This window comes from Pelophylax lessonae (genome assembly GCF_965119305.1).
Source record: "Pelophylax lessonae genome assembly, chromosome: 4".
Taxonomy (NCBI): domain Eukaryota; kingdom Metazoa; phylum Chordata; class Amphibia; order Anura; family Ranidae; genus Pelophylax; species Pelophylax lessonae.
In genome coordinates this window covers 491699531-491716003 of record NC_138771.1, presented here as the reverse complement: position 1 = coordinate 491716003, position 16473 = coordinate 491699531, and the positions used below count along the sequence as shown (strand labels likewise).

At 41.9% G+C, this 16473-nt stretch overlaps 1 protein-coding gene across 1 annotated transcript in view; it reads right to left on the bottom strand.

The window, feature by feature from the left end:
- LOC309552715 (zinc finger CCCH-type antiviral protein 1-like) overlaps window positions 1–16000 on the bottom strand; it is a 33919-nt gene extending 17919 nt beyond the window's left edge. Inside the window, exons 1-4 of the mRNA XM_082253640.1 lie at window positions 15534–16000; window positions 12243–12378; window positions 6039–6417; window positions 508–1662 (exon numbers count right to left, since the gene is read on the bottom strand). Of these exons, the coding sequence (XP_082109766.1) occupies window positions 508–1662; window positions 6039–6417; window positions 12243–12378; window positions 15534–15829 (1966 nt within the window). The 5' untranslated portion in view covers window positions 15830–16000. The remainder of the gene's footprint in view (window positions 1–507; window positions 1663–6038; window positions 6418–12242; window positions 12379–15533) is intronic.
- Window positions 16001–16473: the final 473 nt, after the last annotated feature.

The following is a 16473-nucleotide window of genomic DNA, read 5'->3' as shown; positions in this document are numbered from 1 at the left end:
TCAGGAATTGTTCTGTACCCTGTTTGCATTATTCTCTCACCAAATTTGAGAATCTTATTCACATGGGATCTCACACCTTTCACTCTCTACCTAGCTGTCACAATTTAAAGGTGGGGTATTTTTATTTTTTTTTGCTGTTTTTATACAGTCAAAATGAGAAATGACCCAGCTACTAAGTGGTCTCCTCATATAAAGGACACGCCGCAGTTGGTTGTTGGGCAGCGAGTGCTGCAATCTCTGCTGTTGCTTGAATAGGTAGGGTTTTAAAGTGTATTCCCAGCTGAAACATTGTTTTTTGGGATATAGTGGGAAAGAGTTAGTGCCATAAGGCATTGCCAGTTTCAAGCATGACTCTCAAAGGCGGAGGCATGATGGGACAAGCAAAGAGAAGGAAATCTTGGTGAGGTCACCATACATTTTCTCCATAGGGCCATCTCTATTAAGGGTCAAATTTTACATTATAAAAGGCTAATTGCCTTTCTATATTTACCAGTTCCATCCGCTTACCTTTCCTTGGTGCTGACAAAGGTATAGTTTTGGCTGAATAAAGTTGAGAAGCTGTAGAGTTGGTGGACTTTGTTGGCAGATTCAAAGCTTCATTTTCACCACTAGTTACAGTATATTGGTTGCCAAGTAGTAGATTCGATTTTTTCATTGGTTCTACACTGGCATACGGTTTGTTGGAAAGTGTATCAGTTCTGAAAGAACCACTAGAGGAACTGGGAGGATTTGATGGGCTTGAAGGTGAATTAAACTGAACAGTAACTGTAGAAGTAACTGGTTTTGGTCGAGCAGTATATGACTCTTCTCTAGTAGGTGATGTTTGTCGTTTTGGGAAAACATTAGCTGGACCAGTCACTGGAGAGCTTGCCATCTTACCAAATTCCCTAATCAGTTTTTGGTCAGGAATAGATGAAATTTTTGTTGACAAATTCTCTGTCTTTGGTGAAGCATTATCGGTACTAATATTTGTTATAGCCTTAGGTGAAGTCCCCATAGGAGAGGTTACCAATGTTGTTGAAGGTATTGCTTGAACCTTGGATGCTCCTGTCAGTGGGAGATTCAATGATCTACCAGATACACTAACTTGTTTTGGTTGAGGAGCATATGACATTTCTCCAGTAGAATACGATGATGTTTTTGATGTTGATGAAAATGCCAGAGAAATATTGCCTGGGCCAGGCAATAAAGAACTTGCCATGTTGACAATTTCCATATTACGTTTTAGGTCAAAAACAAATGTACTTTTTACAGAGTCCTCTGTTTTTTTGGAAGCCGTGGAAAGTTTTGGTGAAACATTATCTGTACTAAGTGTTGTTTCAGCCTTAAGTAAATCCCCCATAGGTGAGGTTACAGGTGTTATTGAAGGTATTGCTGGAACCTTGGATACTCCTGCCGCTGCGGGACTTGGTGGTCTACCAGATCCACTAACTGGTTTTGGCTGAGGCCTTATCTTAGCAATTGCTGGGCATGTCTTTTTACTAATTAGCTTTAAATGCATTGTGGTATGGCAAGGTTTTTTTATATTGTCATTGCTCTTTTCTGAATGTATGCCATGATCACTATCATTGGAGCTGTCATCATTATCTTCATCTCCAGAAAGTTGACCATTGCTGCACTGAGATGATGGGCGACTTGTAGATTGAAACGGAAAGCGGGGCCCTAAAGAAAGTAGAACAAAAAATACACATTTAAAAACTAGGAGAGATAGATCTGGTTTTACATCTTCAAAGGAAGGATAAAAGTCACATGGTTATTGCTAAACTTATGTTTATATTAGGTCATGTAATTTGTTTATTATCTTAAATTATCATCATCTTCTCTGTACACTGGCTGAATATTCAAATAGGGCTGACAATAGGTATGTCTGCATTGGATTAGATAGGAGGGAAGGTAAAGAGCACAGATACTGTTTGCTCTTGGATAGAAAACTGGTTACAGGCGCGGTCCAGAAGGTAGTAATAAATAATGTGACCAGTTTGGAGTGGTAAGTAGGGTACCCCAAGGCTCTGTCATGGGACCAATTTGGGCAATATCTTCACAGCAGGATATACAGTATCTCACAGAAGTGAGTACGCCCCTCACATTTTTGTATATATTTTATTATATCTTTTCATGTGACAACACTGAAGAAATGACACTTTGCTACAATGTAAAGTAGTGAGTGTACAGCTTGTATAACAGTGTATATTTGCTGTCCCCTTAAAATAACTCAACACGCAGCCATTTATGTCTATACAGCTGGCAACAAAAGTGAGTACAACCCTAAGTCAAAATGTTCAAATTGGGCCCAATTAGCCATTTTCCCTCCCCGGTGTCATGTAACTCGTTAGTGTTACAAGTTCTCAGGTGTAAATGGGAGGCAGGGATCAAGAATGGAGAAAGATCTGGGGATCCTAGTAGAAGACAGACAAGAGCATGCACTGTCAAGCTGCAGCTACAAAAGCTGGCAGAATTTTAGCATGCATAAAAAAGGGAATATACTCCAGTAATAAAACTATAATCCTGCCACTTTATAAAACTCTGGTAAGGCCACATCTGGAATATTCTGTACAGTTCTGCTCACCAGTCTTTAGAAGGGATGTGCTGGAGCTAGAGAGAGTTCAAAGAAGGGCAACAAAATTAATACGGGATTGGAGGACCTCAATTACGAGGAACGACTACAAGCACTAAATTGTTTCCCGCTGGAGAAGATATGCTTGAGAGGGGATATGATAGCGATTTACAAATACCTCAATGGTGATCCCAGCATAGGAAAAAACTTTTCACTGTGAGGGCGGTAAGGAGGTGGAACTCTCCTCCGCAATTGGTGGTGTCAGCAGGGAGTATTGATATTTTTAAAAGATTCTTAGACGTGCACTTTAGTGAACACAATATACAGGGATATGGGGAATGATTATTGACACTGACACACACACACCTACACAGCTTGAACTGGATGGACTATTGTCTTTATTCAACCTTACCTACTATGTAACTATATGTAACCATAGTACATTTTGCTCCCAGAAGGATGGCTTCATCATTGTTTGTGCATCATTCTGGATGTGATAGACCAGTGATGGCGAATCTATGGCATGCTAACCACAGCTGGCACGCAGAGCTCTCTCTGTGGACACGCAAGAGCCACCGTCACTGCCAAGGGGAGAAGCGAGCGTGGGCTGTCAGTGTATTTTTTCCCCGCTCGCCCCCCTTCTTCTGTCAAGCAGCGCGGGACAGGGACAGAGCAGTGCATGCAGGGATCGCCGCCCATTCTGATTCCTCCTGCCTCCCCACTGGCTGAAGCCAGGGACCAATGAGGAGCCAGGACAAATGCACCATGGGACATGTAGTCCCAGAAGACTATGGCTCCTTTTTCATTAATTAAAGAAAAACTACAGCCCCAGCATGCCCTGAGAAAATAAGAGGAGGGACAGCCTAGAGTCCGGGGGAAAAAAGGGCTAAGAGAGAAAGGAGAGCAAGGGTGAAAGGAGTGTGGAGACAAGAGTGAGAGGAGGCTGAGGTGGTTCAGGAGGGAGAGAGAGCCGAAGTCACAACAGCCCCTGGAGTTGAACCAGCCAGAGAGGAGCAAGAGGATGGGGCTGAGAGGACACCATCAAGAGTGAAGGCGGTGATGACAGGTACCAACAAAGGAGAAGCTGCTGCCAGGCACACCGACACTGGACGCCAGAGCCACTTGAGTGCTGCTGAATTGACTACAATCCCTCTTGGATTGTGCAATCATCACCTGGGTGTCTGCAGTTTAATTGCAGTGTTGGCACTTTGAAAAAAATAAGTTGGTTTTGTGATAAAATTTGGGCGCTCTGGCTCAAAAAGGTTCACCATCACTGTGATACCAACTCAGATGTCACAATCATGTAAATCCTAATGACTGTGCAGTTCTTGGATGTTTTCACAAAAGTCTCACTGCCCTTGCTGCAGCCTCTCACTTTGTGACTTGCTACATAGTTAGAGTGTTGTATTAAAGGCATCATCTCATCCTAAGGCAATGTCACTGGAGCTCAAGGATAGCTTTTAAAAGACAAATGTGGAACTCTTAAAGATTATGGCTGTATATTGTGGCATATCAGGACTTCATTCCTGTAGACTTGTGAATGTACTCTTAAATACAATAGATATAAATACATCGAGTCCCATATTGGGGAAGTCTTTAGTGTATACACAAAGACAAAAGTGCCAGATTGGAATATAGAAGTTTCTCTCGTCAAGGTAAAACCATTATGTATACAGTATACAGTATATATATATATTAATTAGTATGTTATAGATATAAAATCATTTAGTATGATAGACACTTCAGAAATGTTTAGGATGTTTGGTCAGTCATTTTGTCTCTGGCTTACTAATGCACATTGATGTTTCATATCTTGTTGAAAATGAAGGTTAAAAATTAACAGAAGTTTAAGTGGTTGTAAAGTCAGTTTTTTATCTTAATACATTCTATGCATTATAATAAAAAACCTTCTGTGTGCAGCAGCCCCCCTCAGCCCCCCTAATACTTACCTGAGCCCATCTTGATCCAGCAATGTTGCAGGAGCTGCCCAGGACTGCCCCTCCTCATTGGCTGAGATGGCAGCATGGTGTCATTGGCTCCCGCTGCTGTCAATCAAAGTCAGTGAGCCAAAAAGAGGGAGAGGGGGCAGGTGCGAACCTCGGCTCCGTGTCTGAATGCACACACTGAGCAGCGGCTCAGCTCGGATGCCCCCATAGCAAGCTTCTTGCTGTGGGGGGCACTCAACAGGAGGGAGGGGCCAAAAGTGCCAGCGAGAGAAGAAGAGGATCGGGGCTACTCTGTGCAAAACCAACTGCACAGAGCAGGTTAGTACAACATGTTTGTTATTTTTAAAGAAAACATAAGACTTTGGTATCACTTTGAAGTGTTACTAAAGCCAGAATCTGCATTCAACAGATCTGGTCTCCCACAGTACACAGAACATGGAAATTCAAATATTTTAGTAAATATAAACTGCTAAATACCTATTCATATCAGCAGTATATGGCAGCCTTGTGACTTCTATCAGTGTTCAGCCGAGCACTAGTTAACCCCTTGGAGCCGGCACCTGCTGGCCCCGTAAGGTGTTTAGAGGTTTAGAATGCTGGGAGGCGGGCTTAAGATTATATGACTGCCACGATTAGATTTCCATCATTACACTTTTCAGGGTGCTGTGGTGATCCCCCCTCAAGGGGCAGGTTCATTTTGCTGTATTTACAAGATCTCCTTGATCTTCAAGGATGAATGACACTGGGCATCATTCAAAACAGAAGACATCTAGTGGTAAAAGATCATTTCTGTGAGGGACACTGGTTCAGCAGGGACTGGATGATTTTTGATCCATTTATGCCTTATTGGTCCATCTATGGCCAGGGCCGCTGATAAGGCAGTACAACTGGTCCTGTTGTAAAGGGCCCAGACCTCATTAGTTAAACAGGGGGACCCAGGGTAACTTTATTGTTAATTTCTTCCTAAATGAATAAATGGATTTTACTAGACCACATCCCTGGTCCAACTTGTTTACCAGGGATTAAATTACATTTTCCTGGGCCCCATCAGGTCAACAGAGGGGCCCAGGAAGTTAGACTTTTGTAATTTTCAGGGTGTTGGGGGGTAAAGTCAGTGTCACTGTTTTGCTGCACCCCAGGGGGATAGTGGGATGTAGGTGGGGTTGGGGGAGGGGGGGGGGCCTGTCAGGAAGTCTGTGCAGGGTCCCATGATTTCTAACAGTGACCATGTCTTTGGTCATTTCCATTTGTGAGAACTTGATCAAATGATGGACTTTTGAAAAACATAAGCAGAGATATAGTAACCCTGCACATCAAAAACATCCACAGAGAGTCTTGGGATGCAAAAAGTGGGTGGGACAAATTCTGTCTCCTACAAGAAAAGGCTAGAAATAAATTCAGTTGGCTATATCTCAGGATTTCTGGTTCTTCCACTGAAGATGACCTCTGTGTATGTATTTTCCCATCATAGGCTCAGTTTAAGCTGCCCAAGTTTGTGACAGGTTAACTTCAAACATTTATTAACAGGATACTGGTACCGTCAAATTTTCTTTCCCTGTTCCTTTCCTCCAACATGTCCTGGGATCCATTTATTTTTCTGTGTCTTGGCCTTCCTCTCCCTCTGCCTCCTCGTCTGCCTCTTTCTTGCCATTGAGCCTTCCTGGCCTCTTCACAATTAGCCTGATCCCATGGCTGCTGGTGTCTCTCACTATGTTTCCGTTCACAGAGCATCTGAAAGTTCTGAACAGTTATCTGGCTCAGCCAGTCACAGTTGAGTATTATTTTCGACTCCAGGAGATTGTGCGATCTTTTACAGAAGCGGTAGTTGCAATCTCCTCGTGTAAAATATCTGCACATGTGGAGGCGCGTACAATCATCTCCTTTGTCACAGCTGCCATGCATGTATTTTGCACAGTCCTAAAAGGAAAAGGATCACATTGAAACAAGCAGTGCAATCATGTATAAAAAGTATTGGACAGGTGTCACTGTTCTATTAACACTGAACACACAGATATAAAATACACAACTTAATGCAACTCTGTATTCCTTAATATGTCATTATTACCTTTTAATTTTTTTTTTTTTAAATGTAAGCTGTGCAAGTACCTGCCTGGTACCAGCCTCCTGCAGTTCCTATAAAGAAGACTGGGAGAGGAGAAACCAGCACAAGCAGACATTCAGTTGTGCTGTAGTGCTCTTGTATTAATTTGAAACATGCTGATAAGAGGGAACAACAGAGTGACAAAAAGGATCAGCTAATTAGTCTGCTGCTTCTCCTTTCACTGTCCAGTCACAGGCTGGGGTAAAGACTAGACATGTGCAGAACGGTAAATTTAGTTTTGTTTTGGATAGATTCGTTATGCTACCAATTTTGTTTTGTTGATTTGTTTTGGGAAATCGTTTTTCTTAATTTCATTTTGTTTAATAATCGTCAAACTAATTCAAAATTATTGGAACGGTCGAAAAATTATTGACTGATTAGAACTCTGTGGGAAGAATAGCTGATTGTTAGGAAGCAGACCAGGGATTCAGCCGCCACGTTCTTAACAACCAATGACTCATCAGCTGTCAGCGGGCTTTCCCACTGACAGCGCAAATCTAAACAAAAGAATTCAGGCAATGAAAAATGCAGAAAAAATACAGAGTGGATTTCCCCCCAATCCATACCAGGCTCTTATCCAAGCATGCAGGCCAGGAAGGCCAGTGAGCGCTACCCCCCCCCCCGAACCATATTAGGCCACATGCCCTCAACATGGGTGGTGCTTTGGGGCATGGGGTTTCCGCCCCCCCCCCTAAAGCACCTTGCCCCCGTGTTGAAGGGGACAAGGGCCTCTTCCTCACAACCCTGGCCGGTGGTCATTGGGTTCTGCGGGCAGGGGGGCTTATCGTAACCTGGAAGCACCCTTTAACAATGTTAAAGCCTATGTGAATGAGTAGGGGGTACATACCCTTACTCATTCACCAAAAAAGTGTAAAAAGTAAATAAAAACACAACACAAGTTTCTGACAAGTCCTTTTTTTAAAAATTCAAAATGAAAAAAAATGTCCCCGGTGTAGATCCATCTTCAATCTCAACGCCCGTTGCCACCACTGACCCGAAAAAATAAAAAACCCTGGTCCTGACAAAGGCTCTTCTGACAGTTCTTAAATACCTAAGGAGCGGGGCCACCTGGCGATGTCACTGGGTCACCCTACCCCCTTGTGACGTCAAGGACCCAGCATGCCCCGGTTGATCACATCACAAGGGGGGATCAACAGATTACATCCCATCCCCTTAGTTATTTAAGAACTGTCAGATGGTGGAGCTGGCATACGGTGCTCGCTCGTTCCCCCCCTTCATGGCCTGTCAGGCTGCATGCTCGGATAAGGGTTTGGTATGGATTTTGGGGGGATACAGCTGAATCTCAGAATAACCAAAAATACGTCCGAATTTATATTCGGACCAATACAAATTGCACATGTCTAGTAAAAAAAAAAAACTATAAGTGTAACTGAACTGCAGCGGAGAAAAATCAAGTCTCTTGCCCTGCCATATCGGAAAGTGCTGTGTGGCAGAGCTTTGTAAATCTCTTGACAGGATGGACAGAAATACAAATCCTTTACCTTTAGGTAAAACATCTACCATATATGTAATTCATTTGTGTATTTAATGGTGGAACAGAAACAGCTGGCTGTTTTATTGGTCGCGTCTGCAACTGCGCCCTGAGGGATCAGTTAGTATGACAAATTGCTGACATATTTCTCCTTTTTAATGCAAGATTACTCCTAATATATACAGTATGTCCTTATATATCAATACCCCAGGCTCCATGGTACCTCACTTCCCCTTTTCTTTTCTTCTTATCTCAAGCCCCAACTCACCTTCTTGTACCTTAGTATCCTTGTCATTCTCTTCTTATCTCAACTCCCAAACTCACCCCCTCGTACCCTAGTATCCTTGTCATTCTCTTCTTAGCTCAACTCACCCCCTCGTACCCTAGTATCCTTGTCATTCTCTTCTTAGCTCAACTCCCAAACTCACCCCCTCGTACCCTAATATCCTTGTCATTCTCTTCTTATCTCAACTCCCCAACTCACCCCCTTATACCTTAGTACCTTTGTCATTCTCTTCTTATCTCAACTCCCCAACTCACCCCCTCGTACCCTAGTATCCTTGTCATTCTCTTCTTATCTCAACTCCCCAACTCACCCCCTCGTACCCTAGTATCCTTGTCATTCTTTTCTTATCTCAACTCCCCAACTCACCCCCTCGTACCTTAGTATCCTTGTCATTCTCTTCTTATCTAAACTCCCCAACTCACCCCCTTATACCTTAGTACCTTTGTCATTCTCTTGTTATCTCAACTCCCCAAATCACTACTTCGTACCTTAGTACCTGTATCATTTTCTTCTTATCTCAATTACCCAAATCATCCATCATACAGTAGTACTTTTGTAACTCTCTTCATATTTCAATTCCCAAACTGACCCCCTTGTACCTTAGTACCCTTATCATTCTCTTATCTCAATTCCTCAACTCACCCCTCATACTATACAGTGCATCCAGAAATTGTTCACTTTTTCCACATTTTGTTATGTTACAGCCTTATTCCAAAATGGATTAAATTCATTATTTTCCTCAAAATCCTACAAACAAAACCCCATAATGACAACATGAAAGAAGTTTGTTTGAAATCTTTGCAAATTTATTAAAATAAAAAATGAAAAAATCACATGTATAAAAGTATTCACAGCCTTTGCTATGACACTCAAAATTGAGCTCAGGTGCATCCTGTTTCCATTGATCATCCTTGAGGTGTTTCTACAACTTGATTGGAGTCCACCTGTGTAAAACTCAGTTTATTGGACATGATTTGGAAAGGCATACACCAGTCTATATAAGATCCCACAGTTAACAGTGCATGTCAGAGCACAAACCAAGCCATGAAGTCCAAGGAATTGTCTGTAGACCTCCGAGACAGGATTGTATTGAGGCACAAATCTGGGGAAGTATACAGAGCAATTTCTGCAGCATTGAAGGTCCCAGTGAGCACAGTGCTGTCCATCATCCATAAATGGAAAAAGTTTGGAAACACCAGAACTCTTCCTAGAGTGGGCTGCCTGGCCAAACTGAGCGATCGGGGGAGAAGGGCCTTAGTCAGGGAAGTAACCAAGAACCCGAAGGTCACCCTGACAGAGATCAAGCGTTTCTCTGTGGGGAAAGGAAAACCTTTCAGAAGAACAACTATCTCTGCAGCACTTCACCAATAAGGCCTGTATGGTGGAGTGGCCAGAGGGAAGCCACTCCTCAGTAAAAGGCCCATGACAGCTCACCTGGAGTTTGCCAAAAGGCACCTGAAGGACTCTCAGATCATGAGAAAAGAAATTCTCTAGTCTGATGAAACAAATATTGAACACTTTGGCTTAAATATCAAGCCTCATGTCTGGAGGAAGCCAGGCACCACTCATCACCTGGCCAATACCAATACAATGAAACATGGTGGTGGCAGTAATGCTGTGGGGATGTTTTTCATTGGCAGGAACTGGGAGACCAGTCAGGATTGAGGGAAAGATTAGTGCAGCAATGTACAGAGAAATCTTTGACGAAAGCCTGCTCCAGAGTGCTCTGGACCTCAGACTGGGATGAATGATCATCTTTCAACAGGACAATGACCCTAAGCACACAGCCAAGATAACAAAAAGTGGCTATGAGACAACTCTGTGAATGTCCTTGAGTGGCCCGGCCAGAGCCCAGACTTGAACCCGATTGAACATCTCTGGAGAGATCGGAAAATGGCTGTGCACCAACACTCCCTGATAGAGCTGGAGAGGTCCTGCAAAGAATAATGGGAGAGACTGCCCAAAAATAGGTGTGCCAAGGTTGTAGCACCATACTCAAAAAAACTGGAGGCTGTAATTGATGCCAAAGGTGCTTCAACAAATTATTGAGCAAAGTTTTTGAATACTTATGTACATGTGATTTTTTTTTTCATTTTTTATTTTTAATAAATTTGAAAAGATATCAAACAACCTCTTTCATGATGCCATTAGGGTATTCTTTGTAGAAGTTTGAAGAAAATAATGAATTTAATTCATTTTGGAATAAGGCTGTAACATAACAAATGTGGAAAAAGTTGAAGCGCTGTAAATACTTTCCGGATGCACAGTATTATCTTTGTCATTCTCTTCTTTTCTCAATAACCCAACTCCCCCCCTCATACATTAGTACCCTTGTAATTCTCTTCTAATATCAGTTTCCCAATACACCCCCCAGTACCTAAGCATTCCTGTCATTCTCTTTTCTCAATATTTCAACTGCCTCCCTCATAACTTTGTATCCTTGTAATTTTCTTATCTCAATTCCCAAACTCACGCCCTAGTACCTTAGTACCCTCATTCTCTTCTTATCTCAATTCCTCCACTCACCACTCATACTATAGTACCCTTGTTATTCTCTTCTTATCTCAATACTTTAACTCATTCCTCATACATTAGTACCCTTGTCATTCTCTCAATTCCCTTTCACAGCTCCTAGTACCTAAGCATCCTTGTCTTTCTCTTCTTATCTTAATACCATTACCTCCTAAAACTTTCTCACAACAGTACTGCTTGTCATTCTCTTCTTATCCCAATACCCCACCTCACCCCCTCCTACTTCAGTGCTCTTGCCATTCTTTTCTTTTCCCATTACTCCTATAGTCATTCACATTTTGATCCTATTATACAAAGTCTCACATTTTCCTTACCCAAGACACCTAAGGTTCACAAACTTCCTGCCATAAAACTTCCAAAATCTTTTTCCTTTATCACCAATACCTCTAAAGTCATCTTTCGCTTGCCACAACCACCCACACTTTTACTTTCCATACCTCAAACTCCAACAGCCTCGGGGTTAAACTCCTAACTCCTCACTACTCCAAAATTACCCTCGTCTATCCCTCAGAACCTCCTTTTCTCACTCCTTTTACTTACCTCTGGTTGGGGGGATAATGGTCCCTTGAGGAGTGGTGGCACTGGTGCAGCTTACTAATGAGGTAGGGGCCTATTCACTGATCCATTATGACAGAGACTTTCTATACATTCCATTTTTAGTGGCACTTTTTTAAAATTAAACTCTATATAGAAGTATAGTAGAAAAGGATGCTTTTTTTGCGTATGTGTCATGTTGGAGAAAATGCACTTCCTGTTTCAGAGACACAATAGAAAGTAAGAAGGGATCTCTGCAAATTGAAGAGAAATCACCTCTTAGATTGATATGACCGGGGCAGGTGTCCCCATTGGAAGATTTCCCCTCACTGCCTGTTGCTATGACATGGGTAGTGGACTTCCCATCACTTTCGGTCTCAATGACAATGATCACCCGGAAAAAGAGAGGGTCAATGTTCCCAGTGGGCACACATATAGGGGTTCTAAACATTACAGGCTACATCCAAAAAATGCAAAAAAAACAAATAGCTTGTGCAAGTCACCAGCAACCTGCAGATACTGACTAATTTGATAACCTCATTTCTGATCTGTTAACCCCTCTGTACAATTTCCTATAAAGATGATGAACCAAAAAAATCTAGCGTACTATTTCAACGTTTGAATTAAAAACATGCTCTGGTTGACTATTGTACGTACATACACAGTCATGTAGTCATTGTCTGTCATTGTCTGTATCTTATGGTGACCTTTTTCTAAAGATAAACAAGACTATTCATCTTTCCTACACCATGGGACACATTTGGTCATTGGTGGCAGTAAGAGAACCTCGGACTCACCTCTGGCAGAAGCTGGTTGTCATTCTGGAACAGCAGAACTTTGATCTCATCCTCATTTAGTCCGCTCAGCTGGTTGGCTTTTAACACGGCACGGTTGTGGTCAGACAGGACATCATGAGAGAATCTGCAGCGAGACCTAGAGTGGGAAAAAGCAGTAAATTCAGATTCTGAAAGGGAAGACATGATTGAAACATTTAATTACATCAAGGGAAATAAGGGCAGGTTTTTTTTTTTATATATATAAAATCCAAAATCAAAAACATGGGGACATGACCTAAAACTAACTGGAGGAAAGTTCAAAAATAATCTTAGATAGTATTATATTACAGAAAGGGTAGTTGATGCTTGGAATAAACTTCCAGCAGAGGTAGTGAGCCAGTCAACAGTAAATGGCTTCATACATGCTTGGGACAAACATAGATCTATACTCAGTCAAAAAAGTTAACAAAAAAAAAAAATACAAAAATGGGCAGACTTTGTGGACTACTCTGTCTTTTTTTTTGCCGTCACTTTTCTATGTTTCTATTATGGATGGAGAGGAGTTTATAAAATGGGATTAATTGAAATTTCTGGAAAGCAACAGTAGAATATACAGTATGTTCATATAATGCCACCCATCCATGGAGAGAAATCTAAATTTGGACAGAATCCAGCAGGCTGGTGGGCACTTGATTCAGAAGAATTTCAGTTTGTTCTTATACAACCCAAGTCTTCGATCCTTGTACAACTTACTCCAAGGCTCACATCTTCCTGCTCCAGTCACCTTTATGTTACTCTATATCCGCTCTCTTACCCCAGTACCTTTTATCATGTTCATCATATCACAATACCCCAAGTTATATAAAAAATATTAAAATCGGCGCTAATTCATGTATATTACTACTAGTTCCGAAAGGTATGCACACGATCTAAAATATAACACTGATGAGCTAAAATATATATATCGTGATAAAAATTCTGTGTTCTAAAAATGGTACAGATGGATAAATCCGCACAACTGGATGATTTGCAAAAACCAATGAAGGTGAATCTTCTAATCTGTGAGTCCAATGAAGAGGAAGTGTATGAAAAAAAATGTCTCTAATATACTGATATGAGTGAACGGTACAGATGGACGAATATGCACAAATCTGTACATAATGACTCAATGGTGAATGTTGTGCATCAGAAGTGTGTAAAACATAATAAAAGTGTAAATATGTGGGTCCAAATGTATAAAAGATAGTGCAGATGAATAAAATGGTACAGATGGATATAAATGATACAGATGGAAAAATGTGCAAATGGAGGAATATAAAAATGTATAAAATTCTTCTCATTAAAATCCAAGATGATAAGAAAAACAACATAGAAGTGCACGTGATATACCAAAACCAGTGATACAGTGCAAACGACAGCAGCATCAAAAATATATATATATAAAACACTAAAAAAAGTCCATATGGTGAATAAATAGTGACTCCCAATAATAAAGTGACTTGAGCAAGTAAATATCAAGTGACTTCCTTGTGCAGGCAAGCAGATATGTGCAGAACGTGTTGTCTGATGCCCGTGAACTAAATAATCCAAAACGTGTGCAATGGCCGCTCACCTCACTGCACACTCAAAAGAGCGTGTCTGTGATTAATCTCACTTGGACCGATGATAATATTTGGGATGGATGGATGGATGGATAATTTCCACAAGCCCTCCAACTTCTTAATACACTCTCTCCTTTTCTTTATGGATCGCTCCAAGATAAAACACCCAGCTGATGGTGGTCAAATGCCTCTCATCCCGTGTGAATCTCACAGATAGGGGGATTAAATGAATGCCATCATGGTGTAGTATATTTTAAAATCCAGTTTAATAAGTAAAAAAAATGCACTTACATAAAGGTAGATCATAAACAGCAGTGGATAACAAGCCGCAAGATGCGGTACCAAACAGCGACTTCCTATATTTAATACCCCAAGTTACCACTCCTACCTCTGTACCCTTTATCATTCTCTTCTTATCCCAATATGCCCAACTTACTCCTCTAACCCCAGTACCCCTTATCATTCTTTTCCTATTTTAATACCCCAACTCACTCCTTTTACCTCAGCCCCCATTGTTATTCTCTTCCTATCTGAATAGGTCCAACTTACCTCTCTAACCCCAGTACTCCTAATCATTGACTGATTGTAATAGCCCGGATTTACCCCTGTTGCACCAGTACCCTTTGTTATTCTCCTCCGACTTACCCCCACTTACTCTAGTCCACCTTGCCTTTCTCTTCTTATCCCAGTACGCCCAAACTCATTCACGTCTTGCCCCAGTACCACCAAGGGTACTATTTTCTAACCATAAAAAGAAAAGGGGTGCTTTATTAGCCCCCCATTTCTTTATGGGATGGCGGAAAGGGGGGAGAAATAGTCAGTAACATTAGGGAACATATAGGTAGTCAATTTAGGGCCTAGGTAATTCAGCCTGTCAGGTATAGTAAGCTATAAACAGTTGAACTTTTGACCCAGGTCAAGAGTTTTGAGCTTCCCGCCTAAAATTGACTTGGTATCTGGGCAGTTTTGAACATGTAGGGGTCATTCCCGCTCTTTTGTCAGCTGTTTCTAGGCAGTTTTGCGCGTGGAGTGTGTCTCCCGCTCAAATATCCCGCTCTTTTGCCAAAAAACTGGTTCGTTCTGGCTCTATTGGGGCTATTTAAACAAGTGGCCGCGGGGCTCCGGGTCACATTCACCTCAAGACCTACTCTACCACGATCCCCCACCCTCCCTTCCCCTTTAGGTCGTCGCGGCCTGCTATTAGTTATTGGCTCACACGGTCGCCTTAGCATTGGTGCTTTGGTGGACGCAAGATAAGTTGTTTTGGTTATGAAGTGAGGTTCGATAATGGCTACAAAAGTTTAAGTTATGTTTGTCAACCTGAGCCGTAGTGGCTAGGTTGTTGTTTATGTGATCTGAATATGGAAATGTAAATAAAGTCTGAAGTATTTATTTATGTATGTTTAAGCCATTAATTAAAGCAGCCGCGGCCTTTTATCTCCAAGCAATGTCTGGTGGTCTATTTATTTATATTTTATATCTAAGTTAGTATGGTTTTAAATAATTATTAAAGTCTTCACATCTTGCCTGCCATTCCCATATAACCTCTAAACTCAATTTCCTCCTTCACCAATACTTTGAGAGTCATCCTCCTTTTGTCACAATCCCCCACATATTTGTACCTCATATCCCAATTCCCTCAGAATTATCCTCAATACCCCAAGAATTACCCACCTCTGTCTTAGAACCCCCTTTACCCCCCCCCCCTTACCTGGGACACTGGCCTCTCAGGTAGTGGCGGCATAGGTGCAATTTGGAGCAGTTCTCCTCCTCCTCCTCTTCCCCCTTTGGGCCATTTGGGAACAGGTATCGATCACAGATCCTCAGGGAGCTTTGGGCCAGGACCATCTGCGAGCTCTGCGGGAATCTGAGCACCTCATCCTGCAGGATCTGCTCGATTTGCTCCTCTGGAAGACCCAGGAGTTCTCTCAACTTATCCCTCTCCAGACGACCACCATGTGAGCACAACAGTTGGGTCAGGTAGGCAGTGACTGCGGGGTCCGACATGGTCCCTGGGCCCCTGATACAGCCTGAAGTCTAAGGTCTTTGTAATAGCCTGATGACAAGACCTACTCCTCTGTATACATCCCAGCTTACTGAAGTGAGGTAAGGAAACAGCAGAGGGCGGTTCATCCACATCACAACTGAGAATAGAAACTAAAACTGCTCTGCACAGCAAGACAGGGAGTCACAGGATTCTGTGCTGTACTGACGTTGAGAACTGACACACAGAAAACTGAGCAGTCTTGACAACCGGGACATAAAAACAACCTCCAGCATAGAGGGTGTGGACAGAAATTGCACAGCAGCTTCACTGGTGACTCAGTCAGACTGCAGATTGTACACCTTCCATCGGTAATACTGCATTTATCTCCTCTATGCCCTCCCCAATCAGTGTTGCCAACCTAGCAGATTAAAATTTACTGACACAACACCAAAAATTTACTGGCACAGCCAAGTGTTTAATTACTGGCATTTCCAAAACTCACAAAATTACAGTTTTAAGTCCAAATTTTAGTATTTAGGCTACAAAAAAGTACAATGTGCAATTAGAAATGTGATTTAAGGTAGATATTAAATAAATAAAATAAATAAATAAAATGGTCTCACACAGTCCAATGTAAACATCTCCATCCCAAATCAATACAAGA